This window comes from Paroedura picta, chromosome 3 (assembly GCF_049243985.1).
Source record: "Paroedura picta isolate Pp20150507F chromosome 3, Ppicta_v3.0, whole genome shotgun sequence".
NCBI classification, from domain to species: domain Eukaryota; kingdom Metazoa; phylum Chordata; class Lepidosauria; order Squamata; family Gekkonidae; genus Paroedura; species Paroedura picta.
Window position 1 is genome coordinate 36,277,327 of NC_135371.1, and position 25,615 is coordinate 36,302,941.

Consider the following 25,615-nt stretch of genomic DNA (forward strand, 5'->3'; position numbering starts at 1 on the left):
GATTGAACTCCCAACCTCATGGGCAGACAGCTCCAGACAGCATATCGCTGCCTTACCATTCTGCGCCACAAGAGGCTCATTCTGTGCTATTACAGAGTTCCTTTCTTTGTTTTTCTTGTTTCCAAAGATGCCCCAAAGAAATCGGTCCTCACCTTCATAATGTGACAGGATTGTGCCTCAAGTATATCACTTACGATCCAAACTACAACTACGACAATGAGGAAGAGGACGAAGAAGAAATGATGGAAACGGAGAATGGGGAGGATGAAGAACAAGGTGCTGAGCATGGGAGATTGCCAAGGCTTACCTAGAGAGGAGCCTGATCTCCTCTGCCAGTGGTCCAGACTGCCCATCCCCACGGCTTTCCCTTAGCTCTCCTTCCAGAAGGCTGATGTGGAGACACTTCTCTTCCATGACCAGCAGCTCACTTTCATTGAGCTCTCCACTATGACCCCAAGATCTTCTTTCCTCTCAGACTCAGCCAGTTCAGATCCTGTTGGCCTGTACTTGAAGTTGGAATTTTGGTTGTTCCAATATGCATCACCTTACTGTAACTTACCAGCATCGAACTTCAAGACACTGCCACAGTGTTGCCCAATTTGTGATGATCCTCCTGGATCTCTTTACAGTCATCTTTGGTTTTCACTATCCTGAATAATTTTATGTCACCTGCAAACTTGGCCAGTATTCTGCTCACTCCTAGTCCCTGATATATATGGAAAAAATAAACAGCATCAGCCCCAGTACAGATCCTTGTGGGTCCCTACTGCTTACTTCCCTCTGCTGTGAGAACTGTCCATTTATTCCTACTTTTTGCTTCTTGTCATTTAATCCATTTTTCATCCATAAAAAAACCTGTTCAGTTACTCAGGAGAGACAGCAACACCTGTTCCCTTAGACCAAGTTCTCCTTGTTCCTTTTCTTTTTTCTGGTACTGAATTATGTCCTGTGTCACCCCTCCAGTCTATAACCCTGCTAGGGAGTAGTTCAATCTATCCTGATCACTAGATAAATATCCTCATTGGCTGAAGGGTTATATGAGGATTTGATGATGTGTTAATATGTTATACTTCTGGTAGCATTAGCTGCCTTGTATGTGTCTTTTTTCAGTGGGCAGAGTAGTGGGATATACTGTTATCCAGTCCTAGCCTCGAGACCTGTATTTCTGCTTTTCTAACATGGGATCCTTTTGTCCTCAGAAAGTGATGACGAGTACAGTGATGACGACGACATCAGCTGGAAAGTCCGCAGGTCTGCAGCCAAGTGCCTTGAGGCGATTGTCAGTACTCGGCATGATCTTCTCCAGGAGTTCTACAAAACCCTCTCGCCAGCCTTAATAAGCAGGTTCAAGGAAAGAGAGGAGAACGTGAAGGCGGACATTTTCTGTGCTTATATATCTTTGCTGAAGCAAACACTGCCCATTCAGAGCTGGCTGCACGCTTCAGATGAAGCAAGCAAGGAGGACATACCTCTCACCATGCTTCAGAACCAGGTGAATGGCAGGACAGCAAACCTCTGTTTTCATGAGGGGGGCTCCACATAGCAGATTGGCAGCTTCAATACAAGATGGCTGCTTTGAAAGATAGAATTAGAGAATCATAGTGTTGGAAGGGACCTCCTGGGTAATGTACTCCAACTCCTGCAGAATGCAGGAAATTCACAACTACCTGCCCACCCACAGTGCCTCCAAGTCCATGTCCAGATGATGCTCCCCTCTCCCCAAAAACACATAATCCCTGGCCAGTTTGGTCTGGAGGAAATTTGCCTCCTGATCCCAAAGTGGCAATCAGCATTTCCCTCCGTGTGCAAGAAAGGGCCACAAGAGCCAAGCTCAGACACAATCCCTTCTGTTCACCCATTCACAATCTGCCTAAATGCACAGAATCAGCATTTCTGTCAGATGGCTAGAAAGGGGCATATGTTGGGCCTGGGCCATCTAGAAGGGGAAAATCTGGGCTGCCCCCAGTTGGGGCATTGCGCCCACCCTTGCCCCCAAGTGTTACTTCCATCTTTAAATCTGCCCACAACCTCCCATGGCTATTTTTTTTAATTAAAGAAAGGCTGGAATAGCATTACAACGTGATTCCAGTATAATGAACCCCCCATCTCCTCCCCCCAGCAAAGGCTATAACAGAATTCTAATGGCCACCATGTTACGGGGATGAACAGCCTGACCTTTTCAAAGTTCTCCTTGTTGACACCACAAAGTCTGGCTCTGGTTTCTGTCTTGGTATGGCAAAGGGTGTCAACAAAGAGCACTTTGAAAAGGTCAGGCTATTCATCCCCCTAATATAGTGGTCATTAGAATTCTGTCATAGCCTTTGCTTTGGGGTGGATGGGTGGGGAGGGGGGGATTATACTGGAATCGTGTTGGAGAAACAGATTGATTTCAGCCTTGGAAGAGGGTTGGATAGAAAGGGGGCAGTGCTCAAATGCAACAAAATGCCACTGGCAGCTAATTGGTGGTTTTCACCATGTGACAATGATTGACATGTACAAAAAATGGTAGGAAGTTTTGACTTCCTGTCCTTTGGCCCTCCTGTGTGTACACAACTCCTGGGAGTGAACAGGGAGATGGGGGAGTGTGAATCAGGGCTTCCGATGTGGTAATTGGAAGAATCAGGGCAACTAGTCTGGGCCAGAAACCAGGCGGGTTAACGTCCTCCATGTGGTAAGGGTTTCTGCTGACTATCTGGTTCCATCTTATGACAAGCAAAGGAAGAGACCTGAAGCAGCAATAGGAGGGCACAGTCTAGCTTTCTGTGGGGGAATTTTTTTGTAGATTACCTGAAAAGGGGTGTTAATTATAGCCTTTTTTTCAGCTGGGTAGTTAACAGTGACACCAAAGCATTCAGCTGAAAGGTTTGTTTTTGAACCTCATAGAAATGAGATGTACTGCAAGAATGTAAATCGATGTGATGAGAAGGCAAGTCCTTGTTAGCCACTATGTATTGGATTGTATTATATTATAAAACAATGCAGTTCCACCAGCAGCAGCGCTCTGTAAGCACATTGAAAAGATGTCAGGGAATGTATACATTTTTCCTGTAATTCTTTCATGGCTGCTTATTCTTAACTCTTATGTGCTAAATCGATAGACTGTTGGACAGTTGTTTATTTTCTAGCAATGTGGTATGGGTGACTGTTAAGAGTCTACAAATTGGAATAATAAATTTGGAGTTTTAAGACATGATGCACCGATTCTAAATCCAAGACTTAATTCAAGTAATACATAACTGCATTTAAAAAAAAAAGTCAATGAGTTTGAATCCTACCCACTGTTCCCCTGGTGAAAGAGACAATATGCCCCTTTGACACCCTCTTGCAAAAGCAGTGTGGGGCTGGGACCCTAATAGACAGAAGCTACATGGGAACAGACCTGTAAGCGAGGAAGATGTATGGACAAGGTGGTAGGATTTAACCCTTGGTGTGCGTATTTGGGGGCTCAACCATTCTGTGGCATGGTTGCAATGTGGATTAGAGTAGCGATCCCCAACCTGTGGGCATCGGACCACATGTGGTCCTTCGACTAATTGGAGGTGGGCCCCGAAGGACGCCTTCTCCCCCCCCGCCCGGCCCTTTACTTCATTCCCCCCCCCCCAGCCTTTTACAACACACTTCAATGTTGTGGCGTGTATGTATCTTATTTTGAAGTGATGTTTAAACATTACCATAGCGATCAGAGAGCGCTAGGGCAGTGGTTGAGAGTAGAGGAGTAAACTACCCCGCCCCTGGGCCTCAGTAAAAGGCGCTGAGTGGTCCCCGGCGTTGAGTGGTCCCCGGTGATAAAAAGGTTGGGGACCACTGGATTAGAGGGCCATGAAGGCACCTCTGAAATTGAGAACTAGCTCTTGCCCATCTACAGGTCTAGGCAGTTCTTCCAAAAGAATTTTTTTTTTTAACTAGAGTTTGCGTGCATAAAGATCTTTGTCATATTCTGAAAAGAACAAAACCCCATATGTTCATGTTTAAAAAAAAAAAAAAACGCCTTGTCACATTTATACAGCTCACATTGATAAAAAATAATGATGAAACAATGCCCAGCTGTAATCCTGTGTAACGGAGACTATTTGCTGGTTGGGTCACATTCACTTTACCTGCTAAATGATTAAATACCCAGCTTGGGGCTGGGTTTGCTCACTCTACTCACCTCGTTTCAGGTTACCAATGAGTTGCTTTCTCACCTTACAGGTTCCAAACATCATCAAGGCCTTGCACAAACAGCTCAAAGAGAAGAGTGTTAAGTCAAGGCAGGGATGCTTCACTCTCTTGACTGAGTTGGCTAACGTTCTCCCTGGCTGCCTAGCAGATCACATCCCCGCACTGGTGCCTGGTAAATCTTGTCTGTTGGCAGGGTGGGGAACTTTCAGTGTCTGCCATTTTCATGGGCTTCCATGATCTAGAGATTAAGGCAGTCGTTTCTTCCCAGCTGTTCATGTTTTCTTCTTAGGATACTTCTTTCCATGCAGATTTAAGCTGGTTGGTGTATCAGGATACTCTGTTGTTGGTTTTTGCTAAGCCTGTTTTAAAATACATTTGAAGCTCACAGCTTTGTGGTGGAATAAGCCTAACATGCACATCCAAGATCTTTCGGTGCCATTGAATAACAAAAAAATGGCCCGAGAAACCTAGCCTTGGCAATCCATACGATGCTCACCTCTAGACTAGACTTCTGTAAGATGCTCTGCATTGGGCCTACCCTTATCCTTGACCCAGAAACTACAACAGCTGCCCAGGTCCTCACAGGAACTCCTTGGAGGGCCCATATTCGAGATATCCTTCAGCAACCACACTGGCTCCTGGTTGAATTCCAGATCAAGTTTAAGATTTTGGTTCTCACTTTGTTGTCTGGGCTCAGTGTGCCCATGACCTCCAAAGAGCATTGCACTCTGCAAATACCATTTGGTTGGTAGTCCCTGACTCTAGGGAAGCATGCCTGGTCTCAACCAGGGCCTCTCGGTCCTGGTGAAATGAGCTCCCTGAGGAGATCCAGGCCCTGTCAGAGCTGGCACAGTTCTGTAGAGCCTGCAAGATGGAGCTCTTCTGCCAAGCTTTTGAGTAGGGCCAGTGATACTATAACATCAAAAGGGCCTCTCAATGGAGAACATAATTGAATAGATATTGTGCCGGAAATAAGACCTACACTGATGCTACTGCAGAATATGAAATATTATGAGATGTGATTTTAGAAGTGCTAATGTTTGAACTAATTTATGCTATTGTTACTTTATTATTTATTTATTATTTATTAATTAAACCTTTATGCTGCCACAACTGTTTTCAAATGTCTGATAACTGAAGAAGGGTGTTGACGCTAGAGGTACATTTCCTGACAGACTGCAAAAACATTGGCACATTCAAAGGAGTGACTCAAAAAGCCATACAGGAAGTGATGTCTTAGGAGCAAAGGAATTTGCTCTGCACCAGGCGTGATTGGATCATTTTATACCAAACCAGATGAGATGCCGGGAATTCCCAGGACCTTTTCTCTCTTAAATAACTGGGCACAAGACACTGATTCAAGTTTAGGCTTATGAGAAAGGGGTTTTTAAGCCTCCTCACTCCAGCCCACTCAGTATTTTCCCAACCAGAGATTACCTCATGGGGCTGCCATTGTACAGGAACTACATGTTAACCCAGGGAAACTGTAGCCCCATGGGGTTATTTTGGATATGAAAAACAGCACGGGAAAGGTTTAAACCCCCTGGTCCCCATGCTGTGGTCCCAGTCTGAATCAAGGTCCCATGTGACAGCTAATTAAAATGGGGAAAAAATGCAGGAAGCATGGAGGCTGGAATTCCCAGTGTGCCATCTGATGGGGCCCTCTGTCACTGTGGAGGTATAACAGCACTACCTGTCTGCAGAGGAAGCAATTCATTTGGGAATAATAGCCTAAAACTAATTAGCGGTTTGTGCTTATGGACTGCCTGTGATTCCATGGAACAGCATCTGTGTAGCAAGCAGGAGGTCCCAGGTTCAATTCCTGGTACCGCTAGTTAAAAAGATCTGGTAGGTGATGTGAAAGATGGCAGCTTTAAGACTCGAGAGCTGTTGACAGTACTGATCCTGAGGGCCCAATGATCTGATTCAGTATAATTTAGCTTAATGTGCGTCAATAACCTAACTTGAATTTGGAATGCATATTTTACTGACAAGATAATATGAAAAGTAATAGATAATAGATCTCCAACAATGAAGAGAATAGTTTGTAAAATAATGGTGGCAAATGGCAGAACTGGTTAAACTTGAGTATTCCATCTGCTTTAACAGCCATTTTGATGTACAACAAGGTTAAATTTCTTGGTGTATATTTGTTTCCTTGCTTTTCTGACTCCCCAGGGCTGTTCCTTGGCTTGCAAAACATGCTTCAGAAAGCACAGTAAACAATCTAATTACTGCAGTGTGTTGCTACAGCTTTCTAGCAGTGCAACTTTACATTTTTAAAATTCCTGTGCCATGACTTCTAGAATAATAATGGCCAATAGTCGTCACGTCATTTATTATACGGTCCAAGACCATCAGAAGATAACATCCATCCATAATGGGCAATATATTTCTGTAGCCTATTTTTTGCACTTGTTTTTATAAGACTGTGTTTGAAGTTGTAACAGTTAGATCAAAAATAAAAGCCCTAAGTAATATGTAGAAGTGGTTAAAATATGTAGTATTGAATAAGTAGAAATTATGAAAACAGTGTCTTAGTCAAAATAGATTAGTTATGAAGTTTGAAACAAAAAATTAAATGACAAATACTGTTGTATCCTATCAGAAATAAGAACTATTGTTTAGATGATACCTTAAAAACTATAGTGAAGGGGATGAAAGGGAAAATATTTTCTGTCCTATACATTATGTATTATATGTTTGTCTTTGACAAACATACTGTATTTGCTGGCATATAAGACTACTTTTCTCCCCTGAAAAACATGCCTCCAAGTGGGGGGGTCATCCTATACGCCGGGTGCACTTCAGTTGGGATAGACATAGCTGCCCATAGTGGCCTCCCGATGCCCACCCACCTCATTCTACATTCCATCCAGTATCGCGCGGTATCCAGTGTGGCCACGGCAGGTCATCAGCATGGCTGCAGCAAGCATCAGTAGCGAAACGGGTGCCAGCCTTTTCGGCGTGACCGGCTCGTTCTGCTCTGCGGGAAGCAGGGGCTCTCTGGCCTGCCCCTTGTCTACGCAGAGCTCGCACATGCGCACTTGCGCACTAGTGCTGGTCACAGGGAGATGCAGAGGCAGGCCGGGTATAGAACAAACTCTATATTTTGAGTGGAAATGTTTGGGGGGGGGTCGTCTTATACGCCGGCAAATACGGTAATTATGTAGCGTGACCTTTTCTTCTCTTTTTCCCATTTTATTTTCTGTTTTTGTAAGATATATTTTTAAAAGCCCTATGACCATAAGTATTCCAGGGTTTTAGTCACCCCATTTACAGATTATCAGAAACCATTAAAAAACTCTCAGAACTAAGAAGCAATAAATAATTCTATTAGGCAGTTAGCATTCTGGATACCTGGCTGCTTCTGAGCAATTGGAAAACATGATTTAAAATTAAGAACTTGGGGAGGGGGCTTATTGAATTTTGTGGGTGTGAATTATGATAACATCTACACTTACCATTGCTGTGAATGGTTCATCTTTATATGTATTGGTGAAGTGTCCTTGGTATTTTAAATGCTTGTGAGACCCACTCCCCTCAATTAATTAGTAACCAAAGATAGCAATGTGCATTTTGTACCGGCTTTTGCTGGTCTTATATAAGGGCAGGCAATGGCTCCCAATTGGAGTTGTGTGGTAAAGGAGCATGTAGCCTTCAGGCAATTAAAAGCCAAGGTCCCAACATAGTGTAGTTGGGATGGAGAAAGGGAGGAATAGTGTTGACAAGGGTTGTCATGGGGACTCTCCAGTTAGGATTCAATGCAGCGTGTATTACTAGACACAAAACGATGCTGACTATTGGTTTCTCTCTCTGCACACAGGTATTGTTTTCTCCTTGACTGATAAATCCAGCTCCTCCAACATGAAGATAGATACGCTGTCATTTTTACATGTTGTTCTTTGTAACCACCCCCGGGAGGTGTTCCATCCCCACGTTAGGGCACTGCTCCCACCAGTGGTTCTTTGCATAGGAGATCCCTTTTACAAAATCACGTCAGAAGCTCTGCTCGTTACTCAGCAGCTTGTGAAAGTCATTCGGCCCCTGGATGTGCCTTGTTCGTTTGATGCCAAGCCCTATGTGCGAGACCTGTTTTCTCCTACTCTAAAGAGACTGAAAGCTGCCGATATTGATCAGGAGGTGAAGGAACGGGCTATCTCTTGCATGGGGCAGATCGTTTGCAATCTTGGCGACTATTTGAGCAGTGATCTCCAGCCAACCTTGAAGATTTTTCTGGAGAGGCTGAAGAATGAGATCACTAGACTGACCACGGTCAAAGCGCTAAGTTTAATTGCGAGTTCTCCACTCAAAATAGACTTAAGGCCTATTCTAGCAGAAGGATTCCCCATTCTGGCTTCTTTCTTGCGCAAGAATCAGCGTGCCTTAAAGCTGAGTACTTTGGCAGTCTTGGACATTTTGATCAAGAACTACAGCGATAGCCTCAAACCAGCCATGATTGAATGTGTTTTGATGGAGCTTCCTGATTTAATTAACGAGAACGATATGCATGTTTCTCAAGTGGCTATCACGTTTCTCACTACCTTGGCTAAGGTTTATCCTTCTTCCTTGTCCAAGATTAGCGGTACGGTCCTCTCGGAGCTTTTCCAGCTTGTCTATTCCCCGTTAATGCAAGGGGGAGCCCTCAATGCCATTGTGGACTTCTTTCAAGCTCTGGTTGTCACCAAGACAGTCAGTATGAGTTATACAGAACTAATGAAACGACTGACTAGTCCTATATACTCCTCCAGCCCTGGTGGGGCATCTGTCACGTTACATAAACAGGCCTATCACTCTGTTGCAAAATGCGTTGCAGCCCTGTCATCTGTGTGCTCAAAAGAAGTGCCTGGGGTAGTAAACCAGTTCATTCAGGATGTGAAGAATCCCAAGTCCAGTGCTGCAGTTAAAATGTTGGCTTTCCTTTCACTGGCTGAAATAGGGCGCAGCATGAACCTTGGTGCACAGAAGGAGCTCAAGCCTGTGATTCTGGATGCATTTTCCTCTCCCAGCGAAGAGGTGAAATCGGCAGCTTCCTATGCGCTGGGAAACATCAGTGTCGGCAATCTTAAAGAATACCTTCCCTTCATGCTCAAAGAGATTGGAGGCCAGCCTAAGAGGCAATACTTGCTGCTTCACTCTCTGAAGGAAGTCATCAGCTCATCCCCAGGAGACAGTCTGAAACCCTACGTGGAGGACATTTGGGCCCTGCTTTTCAAGCACTGCGAATGTACAGAGGAAGGGACACGCAACGTGGTGGCAGAATGCTTGGGGAAACTAACGGTGGTGAATCCTTCTCAGTTGCTGCCGAGGCTGAAGAAACAGCTGTCTTCAGGTAATAAAGAAGCTGGGATGGATAATTCTGGAATAGTTAGAGATTCTGTCTATATAAAAAGACCTCATTCTTTGCCCCCTAAAGTCTGGGCACGGGACCATTGCAGTAGCTTCTGTGTGAAAGAGTTGGTGGAACGCATCCTTCTTCCTTCCTCAGCAGCTTGTCCAGGAGCAGGCTGGAAAGTGGTGGGTTCTCCATCTTTGGAAATTTTTAAACAGAGGCTGATTCTGTGAAGAGCCATCTGACGGAGAGGCTGATTCTGTGAAGGCTTAAGGGGGTGGCAGGTTACACTGGATGAGTGATTGGGATGTCCACTTGAAGTAGCCCTCTGCCAGCCCACCGTTGCCACAAGAAGGGGAGTGCTCAGAGGAGGGACCCAGCAGATGTTCTCCGTCCTAGCCTCAACCAAACGCCTGGTGGAAGAGCTCTATTTTGCAGGCCCTGCAGAACTGTGATAGCTCTGACAGGGCCCTTAGCTCTTCTGGGAGCTCATTCCACCAGGTAGGGGCCAGAACTGAAAAGGTCCTGGTCCTGGTCCTAGTTGAGGTCAGACGCACTTCCCGCAATTCCTACGGGCTGGGATCAAGACAAGAACCAGGCTGTTGGGGAAGAGAAAGGTAGGGACAGATGTGTTACAGCCCATCTATTTTGAGTTTTTATGGGCTCCCCTACACTTCTGATCTTTACCACTGAAAAAGTTATTCTGCGTGTATTATTATGTATTACTTATAGAGTGCTTACAGTTTCAAAGGAAATTGCTTTTAGTATATCCTCTTCCCATTTTTAAGAATGGGTTGTAAATGGATTTTAGTGAGGCTTTGATAGCATTGTGTTATTGCCAAAGCACCACTTACTGGAAGGAGGGGGGCAGGCGGATTGTATGGTAATCAATGCTAGCAGCAAAACTACCTATCGATTGCTTTCACTTTTGCATTCTCATGCATTTTCTGGGTATATTTGGAAGAGCAAAGCAAAGGCAGAGATGTTGGAAAATCGAAGTGAGGAATCCTCTCAGTGGAAGAAGAGTAAAACTGAGATACACAGTTTTGTGGAGACTATGTCAAGCTTAATAAGAGCCTCTTGTGGCGCAGAGTGGTAAGGCAGCCGTCTGAAAGCTTTGCCCATGAGGCTGGGAGTTCAATCCCAGCAGCCGGCTCAAGGTTGACTCAGCCTTCCATCCTTCCGAGGTCGGTAAAATGAGTACCCAGCTTGCTGGGGGGGTAAACGGTAGTGACTGGGGAAGGCACTGGCAAACCACCCCGTATTGAGTCTGCCATGAAAACGCTAGAGGGCGTCACCCCAAGGGTCAGACATGACTCGGTGCTTGCACAGGGGATACCTTTAACTTTAACTTATGTCAAGCTTAGGAAGCCACATGAGCAAATGTGATGACTTTGAAGAGTGGAATTGGGCTTTGTGTTTGTATGTAAGGCAGCAAATTCTTTCTGTTTCTGCAGATTGATATATTTCTAGCAAATAGCATATTCCTGAAGATAAAACAGTACACCTTTTTTCAGCTCTGTTAATATTTCCATAATCAAATACCATTGTTCTCTTTAGCTTTAATCACTGGGCTGCATATGCTAGAATAAGGTTCCTGCCACCTACAGTTTGCTATTGTAGACACATGATGCTAGTGTATAATTCTGTGGTTTGCTGGGTTCCCTTTAGCCTTTGCCATTTACAAACCTAAACCTATCTCCAACTGCATATTATCAAGTCCACTCCTTGCATATGAATTGCCATGAAGATTTACAATCAGATGTGAGTTCTCTTGTGGGAATTCAATGCTCAGGCACATGGGGGACTAATTTGGATTAGGACCATGGTGCAGTGCTTATGCCTTTCCACAATGCTGTTTTCCTTACCTGAAATGCCCCAGTGGGGAAACTTCTGTGTCCTGCTATTGCAGCCCATGGAGCCCGCTGAGCTCATAGCATTTTAAAAGGAATCCATGATTTATTTGCAGCACTTCCAAGGTAGTGTAAATATTCAATTTTTTAAATTTTTTTAACTTAAAAGGTAAAGGTATCTCCTGTGCAAGCACTGGGTAATGTCTGACCCTTGGGGTGACGCCCTCTAGCGTTTTCATGGCAGACTCAATACGGGGTGGTTTGTCAGTGCCTTCCCTAGTCATTACCGTTTACCTCCCAGCAAGCTGGGTACTCATTTTACCGACCTCGGAAGGATGGAAGGCTGAGTCAACCTTGAGCTGGCTGCTGAAATTGAACTCCCAGCCTCATGGGCAGAGCTTTCAGACTGCATGACTGCTGCCTTACCACTCTGCGCCACAAGAGGCTCTTTTTTAACTTATTTTTTGAATAAGTTATATGGAAAGTACTAAATTAAATCAGTGCAGTTTGTTGGCCAGAAACTTCAGGGCAGAGACTAGTAGTCCCATCTTGTGTAAAATGTACTGTTAGTTCTCCAGCCAGGAGCATCCCCAGTGAAGCAAAGAAGCATCTTAAACATGAGATGAGGAGGACAATGTTTGCTTGTCTTGGCTTGCATGTCATTGCTGTTGAGATCTGAAGGGAGGGGTGGAAATCAGGACAACCATGGTAGCAAAATGGACTCTGTTGTAAATGAATCCTGAGGACTTTTCTTAAACCGGTTATTCTTTCCTACTTTTTCATTGTAGGGTCCCCTTATGCTCGAAGCACTGTTGTAACTGCAGTCAAGTTCACCATCTCAGATCAGCCACAGCCTATTGATCCTCTTCTTAAAGGATGCATAGGTAAGCTTGGTTTGTTACAGAAATTTGAAAAACAGTTACCATTAAAAAAAAAAACTATTTACCTATAGGTATACGTGTGTGTGTGTGGGGATTATTCCAAGCATTGGCAGTGCGTCAAATTTCTTTTCTTGAACTGCCTATTGTGCAACTTTCATTAATCAGGAAGTAAAACCTAGGGCATTCTCCAGGGCACTGCAGTGCTGAGTGCCTGCACCCCCTCCTTTCTCTGCCTATAGCTGGGGGGCCTGGCTATCCTATTGTGGAAGTTCCTGTCAAGCTATAGTTGTCAGCTAAGGACACAAATTGTGTGTTAGGCAGCTAAAAGCGGAGGGGGAGGTGTTCTGGGACTGGTCTCTGTTCCCCCCTTCCCTGCCCCCTTGACTGACAATCAATAGTCCAGGTTGACCAGAGTACTCCAGTAGCCGAATTGGCTGCCTAAGAGTGAGCTCCCCTCACTGGCAGTCTGTAAGCAGCGGCCGGACAGATACTTTATCCTGGATGCTCTCTGGGCTGATTCTGCATTGTGCAGGGGGTTGGACTAGATGGGCTCTATGGTGCCTTCCAACTCTTCTGTGATTCTATCCATGCACCATGTCCACCGATTCTCCACAACAGGCAGAGCATAGTTGGAGTAACTACCATTTGAACCTTTGGTGCCATTAATGAAACTACTCATACTGTTGCACTGTTACAATTATCAGCTATTAGTATTATTGTTACGGTATTTATATGTTAGGGATTGTTTCATGTATTGTTTATACTTTGTATGTAAACTGCCCTGAGCCTCTGGGGAGGGTGGTATATAAATATAATAAGTAAATAGTGGCTGAGGAAAGAAGCTGTGATCTGGGCGGGTCCCAGTGCAAATCTCGCTCCTGCCATTAGTTTGGTTGGTGACTTTGGGCAAGCCACTTAATATTCAAACACCCCCCCCCCCGCACTATGGGAGTAGTGTTTTTGTAGTCTGAACATACAAAATTTCTTCATGTCCTCCAGTGTGTTCCTTCTGCATTTCAACACGTATTGTTTGAGAGCCTCAAACCATGTAGTGCGAAGGCTAATAGGACTGCATCTACTTGTCCTAAATAGTGTTGACTTTTTTAGAGCAGGTTAAGAGTCTGGGGGCGATCATGGACCCTGCCTTGCTCTTTGAAAAGCAGATTGGCATTATTATGACCAGGAGCACCTTCTATCAGCTGCACTTGATTTGCCAAGTTTCTCATCACATAGATTTAGCTGATCTGGCCACACTGATCCATGCTTCTGTAACTTAACGGCTGGATTACTGCAGTGTGCTATACGTGGGGTATCCTTGAAAACCCGGAAACTACAACTGGTCCAGAATGTGGCAGCATGACTGTTGTTAGGGGCTTACCACCAGTAACATAGATTGCCAATCTGGAGACAGCTATGATTGCTAGTATGTTTCCAAGTTCAATTCAAGGTGCTGGGTATGACTTCTAAAGCCCTTCATTCTGGGAATGGCATGTTTAAAGGACCATCTCCTTCCATATATCCCTGTGCTATCAGCCATCTGTTTGCTATTACGTCACTTATGGTGGTTTGCCTATCATTGTCTATGAGACCCAGCTTGGTGTACGAGTGCAGACTTCTAATCTGGTGAGCAGGGTTTGATTCCCCACTCCCCCCCTCCCCTATGCAGCCAGCTGGGTGACCTTGGGCTCGTCACGACACTGATAAAGATGTTCTGACTGAGCAGTAATATCAGGGCTCTCTCAGCCTCACCCACCTCACAGGGTGTCTGTTGTGGGGAGAGGAAAAGGAAGACAAGTGTAAGCCACTCTGAGATTCCTTCTGGTAGAGAAAAGTGACATATAAGAACCAATTCTACTTCTTCATCAACCAGAGCCTGGGCTGTTTCCATTGTGGCTCTGTGGAATGGTCTTCCTAAAGAGGTCCACCTCGCCTCCCCCCCAAGACGTTTTCAGAAGATACTGCAGGACCTGCCTCAGGGGGTTTAAATGGCAGGCATCTAAAGGGGAAAGGATTTGGACTTCCTATTTTATCTTTGACTTTCAGCTGGGGATGTTTTAATTATTATTGTAAGCTGCCTTGGACCAAGGTTTTAATAAAATAAGTAAATGGTATATGGCCTTCAAAATAATCCATCCTTTTATGCTATTGTCATGCAGGTGACTTCCTAAAAACACTTCAGGATTCTGATCTGAATGTTCGGCGTGTTGCTTTAGCCATGTTTAATTCTGCTGCTCATAACAAACCTTCTCTGATCCGCGACCAGCTAAACACAGTCCTTCCCCACCTATACAACGAAACCAAGATTCGAAGGGAACTCATACGGGAGGTATGGACCTAGGCTGCTTCCGTATTTTCTCCTTTCTAGTGAGAAAGGTGACACAAACTAATGTTGTTCTCATGGTTTGATATGAGTCATATACCCTGACCATAATGGGTATGGTTTTTTTCTGTCTCCATTCCAGGGACTGATCTGGATTAGTATTAAAAAACACATTTTGTGTGTTCTCAATGTGCAGTCCAAAACAGAGATAATGATTTGGCAGACTGGGGGTGGGGGGCTTATTTTTTCAAGGTGGGAAGTTTCTGACTTCTGTTACCAGACAATCATGGATTCTCTTCATCTTGAAATAAAATGGAGTACCATGAGATGTGCATTCAAGCAAAATACTGTTAGCTCAACCTCACATTGTGAAATACTTTGTAGTAATAACACATTCCTTTCAAGAGACACAGGCATAAAGGGGAGTGCCAACATTTGTGTTATCATAGGGTGAGTGGCTAGGTCTTGACAGCACATGCGATCTTTGCTACTTAGAACCTGGCAGCTATTCCTGTTAATTTAACCACATCGACATCATAGATCTTTTCAGGGACTTTTGAACAAGAATGGAAGAGCCTATGGTTACTCACCACCCTCGTGGCATCTTAAGTGGTACAGTCCATATTCAGTACAAGGCCCTGGAGATACAATAGTCTGCATCCTGCATATTGTCCATGCTGGCCAGATGAGAAGCATTAACAGAAAGTACCAACCTACATTGCCAGGCTCTTCACCCTCTTTGCACAGCCAACTATTCTTGTTTCTCTGTTTAGGTAGAAATGGGGCCATTCAAGCACACGGTGGATGATGGCCTTGATGTGAGGAAAGCTGCCTTTGAGTGCATGTACACCCTTTTGGAAAGCTGCCTTGACCGACTGGATATTTATGAGTACTTGAATCACGTGGAAGATGGGCTGAAAGATCATTATGATATCAGGGTAACTGTCTCTCATCCTATTAGCAGTAGTGTCTCTGATTTCATTCATTGGTACTGGTCTTGATGGCCCTGAGCCCCACGCCATGATACTTCAGTGCCTGCAGTAGATGATGGATGGTTGAATGTGGGAGGTTCCCTAATGCTCATTATTGAAAGCCTTAAGTCGTGGTGGGTTTAATGGAGTTAAAGTTCTTATGCTATTATGTAAACCGCCCTGAGCCCCTGGGGAGGGAGGTATATAAATATAATAAATAAATAAAAAATAAATATTACCTTCTGTTTCTCCTGGAGGCACGGGTTGTCAGTGGACATTCTGAAATGATGAAGTCAGTAATGATGATGATTGGTTGGGGGGAAATTAACTGTTTGATCCAGATAGGTCTTGTTGGCTTGGGCTTGGGCCATGGGTTTATGAGGTCAGTTTGTTCATGATGGGGCAGTATTCCCCCTTCAGGAGCAGGATCAATGGGGTTGGTATTAGAACTGGACTTGTAGTGGAGGTGGACTGGATTCCACTGTAGCACATGGTACTTCTCACCTGCTTTATCTGTTTTGCTAGCTTTATCACTTCCTCAAGAGATCACTTATCCATGTGTTGACTGTACTCAGGTGGGACTATGGCAATGCCATTTATGTGGAACTGAAGTCTGAAAGCTTCAGCAGGTTCAAAATACAGTAGCAAGGGTCATCTCTCTCCACACTTAAAAAAAAACCTTATTGGCTACCAATCTACATCCTAGGTTAATTCATAGGGCTAGTGGTTATTTGTAAAACACTCCGCAGCCTTGAACAGGCTACCCAGAGGACTAATTCCTTATGTATTAATTTGGCTGCTGAATGAGATCCTCTTTGGAGGAAGCCTTACTCTCTGTGACCATACTCTCTGAATTTGGAATTCCCTTCCTAAGGATCACCTAGGACCTTCATACCTGCAGGACCATCTCCTCCCTTACATCTCCCAAAGGAGCTCTGAGCCTCCAGGGAAGGGTTAGGTTAAAAAAATTACATCTGTTTATCCACTGGGCAAAGACTGCTTTTTACGGATTTTTGGTCTATTCTGTTAACCAGTTCCTCCTTGCTCCCCAGTCATACTTTTCTTTGGTCCCCAAGGGGCAGAATTTCTGGGGTCATTATAGGCTGCTGATGGAAATGTGGATTTATCATGGAACCCAAGCCCTTGTTTTAAATAGATGTTACAGATCGCCTCAAGTATATTACTATGACACAAGTGGGATACAATACTTTAAGTAAAATAAAAAGATCCAGATGCTGACATCCACTTCTATGCAGGGTGAGGGGAGGGGTCTGTTTATTTGACAAAGGCTTTTCTACAGTGCAGCTTGAGTCTGAAAATGGAACATGTTACATTAAATGGAGTTACTGCTACCTTAAGAACTTTCAGATACTGCTTTTGCAAACTCTTTCCACATTCTTCTTAGATGCTGACTTTCATTATGCTGGCTCGTCTGTCAACGCTGTGTCCTAATGCAGTACTACAACGGTTAGAACGTCTCATTGAGCCCCTACGAGCAACTTGCTCTACAAAGGTAAAGCACTAAGAAGGTTCAGAATATGTTCTTTCCTTTTAGTAGTCACTTAGATGCTAATATATAAGTGAGAGCCATTTTTGGTATGTAGTGGTTAAAAGGGGCAACCTCTAATCTGGAGAACCGGGTTTGATTCCCTACTCCTCCTCAACATGCAGACAACTGGGGGCCTTAGGCCAGTCACAGTTCTCTTAAGAGCTCTCAGCCTCACCTACCTCACAGAGTGTCTGTTGTGGGGAGAGGAAGGGTAAGCAATGGTAAGCTTCTATGAGATTCTTTCAAGTAGTAAAGCAGGGAGCAAAAAAAGAGCAGCTCTCTGTAGTCCCAAGCAGTTGTAGGCTAGACCAGTGCACACAGGAACAGCTACTTGGGGGTTAACTGCAACCTAATTACTTTCTTTGGAAACTGCTGGTACAATTCAACACACTTCTGTTGTCCACTAGAGCAGTGGTCCCCAACCTTTTTATCACAGGGGACTGGTCAACGCTTGACAATTTTACTGAGGCCCGGAGGGGGGGTAGTCTTTTGCCGAGGGACGTCGCCGCCACCTGAGCCCCTGCTTCGCTTGATTTTCCACCGGTGACCCTGATTTCCCACCGCTCACTGCCAGCAGCAGCTGAGCAGTGCTACGCTGAGGGGGAGCCCCAGCCATGGCGGCTGCTGGAGAGCACCAAAGGTGAGCTGGCAGCAGAGTGACAGGGCAGCCTTCAAGGCAGCAGCCAGGGAGGACGAGGAGGAGCTGCGGCCCAGTACCGACTGATCCATGAACTGGTACCGGTCTCCGGACTGTGGGTTGGGGACTGCTGCACTAGAGCATGGAAGGCATTTCCTATCAACGTTACTCCAGCTGTGGATAGCTAATGCTTCAGTCCTATTTGTGGCTACTAAAAACAGGTTTATCATAAAATGGCTAAAGAACATTTTATAGATGCTGTTATGCAACATAAGTAATCTTGCATGCATTTTCTATTTTATTATTTTGGCAGACTGTTAGGTCATAGAATAACAAAGCTTTATCTCATCTAGTAACGGACTCTGTGCTTTATTTACTTGCCCCACTTTCTGGACTGTCATTTCACATCCATTTCAGATTCTCAGGCTGATGAATTGTGTTGCTTACAGATAAACCTTATTTGGATGCAACTGCTTATAGAATGGCAGTCAGCCAGCCATCCTCTCCACCCACCACCAAGTCTATGGCAGATATGAAAGCTAATACATACCAGCAGAACGAATTTTGAGTCCAGTAGCACCTTTAAGACCAACAAAGTTTGAGGCATGAGCTTTCTTGGACACACAAAACTTTGATTACAAAGGTGCTACTGGACTCAAAATTTGTTCTGCTTCCTATCAACTAGAATCTATGCACTAGAGATGCTTTTCATGGGTAGAGAAATCCCCTTTGAAGAGACAAACCTGTGTGAAGACAACATAGCAGGGGATACAATGGGAATCTGTATACTTCTATATATGACACTGCCTTCTACTGAATGATACCGCTTGTCCATCAAGATCAGCATGGCTTTCTGGGTCTCGGCTTTCACATCACTTGTGACCTGATTCTTAGGGGAGACACTGGTTTGTCTCCTCTCTCCTCATTCATATCAACCTAATGGGACCTCTTGAGTCTGGGAATTCTTTTGGACATTAGTACACCCCAGATGATTCCATCTCCATCTTTTGTATCGTTGTTCTTGGATAGGTGATAATGGAGAACAGAATCCCTTTGACCTGAAGTTGTTCTATTGTTTTAAAATGTATTCCTTTCTTTAGGTAAAAGCTGGCTCTGTGAAACAAGAATTTGAGAAACAAGATGAACTGAAGCGTTCAGCAATGAGGGCAGTAGCTGCTTTGCTGACCATCCCTGATGTAGATAAGAGTCCTGTGATGGCGGAATTTTCTTCCCAAATCAGAGCCAACCCTGAAATGTCTTCACTCTTCGAAAGCATTCAGAAGGATTCTACTTCACTGTCTACCACAGAACTAATGGACATGAGTTAAACTCCTCTTCCCTGTTCTCAAACCACACCGTTCACTTTGCTGAGGATGGAAGGTCTTCTAAGGCTGATTTTAGCTGTCATTGCTATTTTTACAACTATTTCTACTAAAAGGGGCATGGATTCAGGCATGACAGCATGACCCATTGATGTCATTAGGACAAAAGTTTGTTACTCCCATAAAGCAAATACAAAGGATGTGTTTTTGCCAAAAAATGTACAAATGACTCCAGCTGAATTAGCTAGAGCCTAATAGTAATAAGATAATTCTGTTGGCTATCAATTTGTGGTGATAGCACTGCAATAGCATTTTAGAAACAGTGATGAAGAAGACCCTGCTATACCCATGACTAGCCAAATGGCAGTTCACCTTCCATTCATCAAATTGGTTAAATAGCACTTTCATTTGTACTAATATTTAAACTGACTTGAGTCACTTTCATACTGATAAGATGAAGTAGTTACACCTGACCCCCTTTTTCAATCCAGCATCTGAAACTGTGAAAGTGTCTTACTGTCATTCAATATGGAATGCCTTATGCTTATTTAATGCAGTTCTCGTCTGCCACACTCCTTTTCACACAGTGGTTTCCTCCTGTAGGTGCCCTCTGGCAACAGTTTACTTGAGAAGCTGATACCAAAGCACTGATGATTTTCAAACCACAAAAGTTAGCATGATTCTGCAAGAGCTGTACATCTGTAATAATGGAACCACCTAGCTATGAAAATGCAAATGCTCTTGTACCATTAAATATTGCTGGGTTAGATTCTAAGAACATGTGCATCTTTTCTCCTAATCACCTCTTGTGAATTCCAGAAAGCTGAAGCTCTGCATCATGCAAGGCCCATGGTCAAAATGTAAACAGGCACACAGTGAGGGGAGAGATAAAATGAAAAAAATGTGATTATCCTTCCTGTTTTCTTACCCCTCCTCACTAGACCCTATAGCATTTTATCCACTAGGGCTTCTGAGACTATTCTCAGGGGAGGGGGAAGAGATCCACTAGCACTTTCAGCTCAGTCTGTAAGAAAAGCTACTGCTGTTTAGCAAACAGAGAATGACTTCTTGTGACCATGGATTGCTAAATTTCTTTGTTAGAATTTATTCTGTGAACCACGTAAGTGCTCTATTTATAAAACAGGGTGTCACTTTCCATTCTACATGAAATGCATCTGGTAAAAATAAATATCATGTATTATCTTTACCATTCTTTTGATCAGCTTTGACTTGGCATTTCTTACTGTCAGACTTCATGTACTCCTCTTAAATTGGCTTCACTGCATTTAGAAATTCATTTCCTTAAATCCCAGCTCTACCGGATTAGCTGTTCTACTGCAGATCAACATGGCTACACTCTGAAATGTAGTGATTAATGGTGGGCCTGCAGTATCCAACTGAAGGCAAGCTTGGGATAATATTACCAGGTACCAGCTTTTGTCCTTTTAAGAATCAATCAACCTTAGGTCAATTAAACTCCTGAAACATCACATTTTCAGTACTGTTGATATTTTATTAAATATCGTTGTGTAAGAACAACTATTCATTCTCCTCGCTCCGCAATCTTGCATTTGGATTGGTAACCTTGATAGCAAGCTGAGCTGCCCTCTCCACAATTACTTTTCGATTCTTGGAGGAAACATTGTGAGCGATCTCTGCACAATATGACCTGATGGCAAAAAGAAAACAGTGATGTTAGCCTGTTTCATGCAAGAATGTCAATTTGGCTGCACAAAGTGGAAGAGCTGATCTATCTAGGAGAATCCAAAACATCCAAGCCCAAATGCCCTGCTTCACATCAGGCCTCTGCAAGTGACACACAAATTTTCTTATAAAATACATGTATTATGCCACTGCCCAAAAGTCCTGCTTGCAGATTTGGAATCAGTCTACTCCCAAGAACTCCTCATGCTACCCACAAGCCAAGTTAATATACTGACATCTTAGCACAAAACCTATGAAGGTTGGCATCCTTACTGTAGACCCCACATAGCTTCTTCTGAGGGTCTCTTATACTCAAAAAGGCACAGTTTAAGGATCACAAGCTCTGGCAGGAAACAAAAGTGGGAAATTGTTCCACAAGATCAGTTCTGCTTGCAGCATACAAGACCCGCCTCACAAATTTGTTCAAGTCTATTCTATTTGTGTCTTGACCTTCTTCTAAAGAGCTCAGTATGATACTTTAGCCCAACCACCCTTGTGGGAGATGAGAAGCTTTATAAATTTAGAAGGGCTACTGCTTTCTTGCCCTGTTTAACAGATAAAGAGAACATTGTTTCTAGCAACAGTGGCCAACCACAGGACAAATCTTTGGCCAAATCCAGTAGGGGTCTTGTGTCACCAAGAACTCAAAACTTCTATAAGTTCTAAACCTGACATCTAGCCAACTTAGAACCATATTACTTCAGAAATACTACTGAAGGAATAGACACAGATCGATGCATATTTGAGCATTCTAAATCAATCATGTAAAGAGTGAATTCTTCAATACATACCCAACTGCAGTGGTCCCCAACCCGCGGGCCGCGGCCAGGCGCCGGGCCGCAGCTCCCTCTTCCCGCCCCCCCCCGAAGCGAGCTCACCAGGCCGCGAGCAAATCGGCCGCCAAAGCGGCCCAGCAAGCTTCTTGTTTCGGGGGGGGGGGGGAAGAGAAGCTTGCCGAGCCGCAAGCTAATCGGCCGCTTTGGCGGTCGATTTGCTGACGGCCCGGAGTGGGAGCCGCGGCCGCACATGCGCGTTTGCACTGGGGCTGCCGCACGTGCGCGGGGCCCCGGGCCACCCTCTCCCGCCACTCAGTTGCAGCGGTCCGCAGCAACCGGGAGGTTGCGGACCACTGCCCAACTGTACCCAACACTATTACACAAGGTCACAGCAAGAGCATCACTACAGGGCAAAATTAAATCGCAACTCTAAAAAATAACTATTTTAGAGAGGTTTTCCCAACTTACTTGTTGCTCATCATCAGCACCTCTAACTCTTTGACATTGTGGACAAGAAACTTTCTGAATCCTGAAGGCAGCATGTGCTTTGTCTTCTTATTGCTACCATACCCAATGTTGGGCATCAAGATTTGGCCCTTGAATCTTCTGCGAACTCTGTTGTCAATACCTCTTGGTTTTCTCCAGTTACGCTACAACAACGCAATGCAATAAAATAAAGTTTTTAAGAATTGATATAGTAAAACTTCAAATTATCCATAGTGTAACTTTAGAAATCTCTTATTTTGTTAAACCAATGCCGCAAACCCACCAACCAGTCAACCATCAAGATATTCAGAAACACTTTTTAGGGATTCACACGTACCCCACTTTACAAATCTTCACCACAAGAAGACCCACCTTGATTTTGACATAGCGATCAGACTGATGACGGATGAACTTCTTGGTTCTCTTCTTGACGATCTTAGGTTTGATGAGGGGTCTGAGGGCCGGCATGTTGTCTACAGAGAAACAAACACTTTTAAGTTACAACGTTCAAACGGCAGTACAGGAGCCTACCAACAAGTTTGTTGCAGAGTTGTCTTCCATTCACTGGCCTAGTACCAAGCCAGCAAAGGAATGGGTATCTCACTGCAGGTTCTCTCCCTCCCGTGTCCGACACTGGAAGAGTTACAGGAAGCTCTCCAGATGCGATCCTGGGAGGTCGTCATTTCAACTATTTTCCCCCTACATGCTTAAGTTAAAAAGGGCTTTAAAATCTGCCAACAACAACCTACACTTGGGAGCAAAACTGAACAAATACTTTATTGCAGATTTCTAATTTTACCAACTTGCTTGCTCCCTGGTCTGTCAAGTTGGATGGCTACGCTATTACACATTGCAGGAGTTGCTACCTAAAGAAACACCTTGCATTAATGTTTTCATGCCATCTATAGAACCTCAGACAGCCACAAGAAGTTTCTGCAAACACCCCTCCTAACAAGTATCAAGCTTATTTTCAACACCATTTCAATGTTATAGAATTTTGATAAGAGCACAACGCTACATGTCCAGGGTGCTACCTATACGTGACAAGTGGAGGCAACAGCACATTCTCACTCCAATCCTATTGGTAGTTAAACAGCACACACAATTCTGCAAGTGAGCATAGGCTGCTTGTAAGCATGTCTAAACTAATAAAACACTCCAGAAGTTTGCTGAACAAAAACCAGTTATCTATAGAAAAAGTCTCATACAAGCACAAAGCCTGCCATTCAGGTCTAGCAGAGAGTATGCTTTACAAGTAGCCATAATTACAATTAAAGGAAATATTTGCATTCTACTCAATGCAGCAAAACAGACAAACAAAAAAACACACCCTTTCCTCCTACATGTCTGAGCAGCACCTGAGGAAAGAAGACCCTCCAGTTTAAAGATGCAAAGGCCCCGCAAAACTGGGAAACCTGGAGGGCTGCTGAAAAAAATTCCTGTGAAATATTTTTCTTTCAAATAGGTCAAATCCTTTCAAATACTGTATTGTCTTGACTTAAAATGTGTAACACATAGAAGCCTAGCTTACCCCACTCCCTGCCCCGTTATTCCAAAAAAATTAAGAAACGTGGGGGAAAGTTTTATATATATAACTTTTCCCGTCTATTAGAATTAACAAAATGCTTTTAAAGCCAGATTTTACTGACTCAAAATGTATAGCATTGTTTTTCCCTTAGAAAAACTGGGAGGGCGAAACCTACACGTAAAACATGCTAAGGTCTCATAGAAGCCACAAATTTACAATTCTCATTTTAGTATTGGTCATATTTGTAATTTTAGAAAAAAACTCTTATATTCTATATGTATATCAATACCATTTTATATAACAAAGTTATAAATCATGCTTTATGTTGCTTAAGCAGCAGTTTCTCCCCTATTAAATCTAAAGTTATTACATAAATTTCAATTTCCACTCCAAATTTCCCTGGGGGGGGGGGCAGGCAGGAGCACTGAATTTCCTTGGGTTAAAAATGTCTGGGGATTTTACTGCTATAATTTATTTATACCTTGTTTTTCTCCCTAATGGGGCCACAAAAACCTATATTATTCTCCCCTTTCCCAATTTGCCCTTTCAAGAACCCCATAAAACAGACAGGAGTGAAAGAGAGCAACAGGCTCAGAGACCTTCCCAAGCGGGGATCTTCAATGCCAACATTAGAGCCACTACCTCACGTTGACTCTTGATTGGTTTCAAACTAATAGCCAAACTGTTAATTCCTGCAGAATGAGAAAAAACCCCAACACTCATAAGGCTGGCCATGAGAAGCGCAAATGGTTTCAAGACCCATCAAAAACTATGCAAAGAGGAGTCCATTCAGCCACAAACATCTTCCCTGCGAAACAGCTGAATCTCAGACACTTCAGCTTCAAGCTCAACAGCAACCTGTTCAAGAAAAAAACGCCACCCCTGAGCTCCCTACAAAGGAAGCCCTTGCAAATGGCGGTTCAAGGCAGGAGTTAGGGTTGCTGCCCCCCCCCCCCCGGCAGAGAATGGAGGAGGCAGTTGCTAAAGCCAGCTCGGGAGACTCTGGGAAATTTGAGCACGAAGCTCGGGGAGAACAACGGGGCACAATGCCACAGAGGCCACCCTCCAAAGCATCCGTTTCCTTCAGGGGAACTGAGCTCTACAGGCCGGAGACGAGCTGCAATTCCGGGGATCCCCAGGCCTCACCTGGAGGCTGGCATCCCCACCAGACAGATGCTCTGTGTAAGCGTCGGCGAGTAACTGACCCTTTCCCTCGTGCAGCCTTCCAGCAACAGCGCGTGGCTCTTTCAAGTGAAGTGTCTTCTACAAAAACATTGCACGCGGCACCTCCCTCCCCCCGCCCTTCTCTTGCCGCACTCAGACATTCAGCCTACACGTGCACAACCCCCCCCCCCCCAGAACGCCTCCTTTGGAGCTACGGAACGCCAGCAGGCCCATCGGGGTCCCTCCCTCCGTCCCCGGACGGCACCCGCCATGGAGGAAAGCGCCTCAGCCCCGATCAGCCTCGCCAGGACGCTCCCGCCTGCAGCGCTGCGAGAACTAGCAGCCGGCCCTAACGCGGAAGGCCCCCAGGAGTCCCTCAAGGGGCCGCGCGCCCATCCCGGGGGGTCCGCCGGGCAGGATGGCGCCGGATCCCGAACTTACCAGTCGGCTAATGGCGACACCCGCCCGCCTCGGAAGCCCCGGCAGAAAGAGAGGCCGGGGAGCCGCGGAGGCTGACGGGAGGTTGCAGCCAGGTCCTGGAAGGTCAGCTCTTTCCCGGGGACAGAGAGGGAGAGGCCGCTCATTCAGCTGGCTGAGCCGCCTTAATTTTCCTCACAGAATAAAACGTAAACTCCGTGCCAGAAAACAGGTCGTGAAGGTAATCCCGATTGCTGCTACGATAACTCCCGTGTTATGGTGACATGCAGGACCCTATTACGTCAGCTCCGGCGCTCTGCGCCAATACAACAGCGCAAGACAACGTACTTGCAACGGGGGTTGACCGCACAGCGACCTCTGGTGGTGATTTCACGCTGCTACCGCAGGGACAGCCTCGTGGCTCAATTGATTTACTAATCCGCCGTTGACTGTTACCTATTATTAAAAATTATTTCTCCTGTTGTGTGTTCAAAGAATGACAACTGTTACATTT

The 25,615-nt window shown here is 44.7% G+C and overlaps 2 protein-coding genes and 1 non-coding gene across 4 annotated transcripts in view; 1 reads left to right on the top strand and 2 right to left on the bottom strand.

The window, feature by feature from the left end:
• Window positions 1-20,233, top strand: part of LOC143831819 (cullin-associated NEDD8-dissociated protein 1-like) — a 38,018-nt gene extending 17,785 nt beyond the window's left edge. For both annotated transcript variants that reach the window (XM_077325288.1, XM_077325289.1), the window contains exons 8-16: window positions 128-276; window positions 1,200-1,492; window positions 4,192-4,333; window positions 7,988-9,493; window positions 12,135-12,230; window positions 14,384-14,553; window positions 15,321-15,485; window positions 16,924-17,031; window positions 18,805-20,233. In XM_077325288.1, the coding sequence (XP_077181403.1) occupies window positions 128-276; window positions 1,200-1,492; window positions 4,192-4,333; window positions 7,988-9,493; window positions 12,135-12,230; window positions 14,384-14,553; window positions 15,321-15,485; window positions 16,924-17,031; window positions 18,805-19,032 (2,857 nt within the window). In that variant the 3' untranslated portion in view covers window positions 19,033-20,233. The remainder of the gene's footprint in view (window positions 1-127; window positions 277-1,199; window positions 1,493-4,191; window positions 4,334-7,987; window positions 9,494-12,134; window positions 12,231-14,383; window positions 14,554-15,320; window positions 15,486-16,923; window positions 17,032-18,804) is intronic.
• Window positions 20,234-20,518: 285 nt separating this feature from the next.
• RPL32 (ribosomal protein L32) lies at window positions 20,519-25,340 on the bottom strand. The gene is made up of 4 exons (XM_077325292.1): window positions 25,126-25,340; window positions 22,365-22,465; window positions 21,975-22,156; window positions 20,519-20,695 (listed from the first exon to the last, which is right to left on the bottom strand). Exons 2-4 carry the CDS (start codon window positions 22,458-22,460, stop codon window positions 20,566-20,568), a joined length of 408 nt encoding a protein of 135 aa, XP_077181407.1. The 5' UTR covers window positions 22,461-22,465; window positions 25,126-25,340; the 3' UTR covers window positions 20,519-20,565.
• On the bottom strand, window positions 22,530-22,670 carry LOC143834615 (small nucleolar RNA SNORA7). Its single transcript, XR_013229863.1, has one exon. It is a non-coding gene; the product is annotated as a small nucleolar RNA SNORA7 (small nucleolar RNA).
• Window positions 25,341-25,615: the final 275 nt, after the last annotated feature.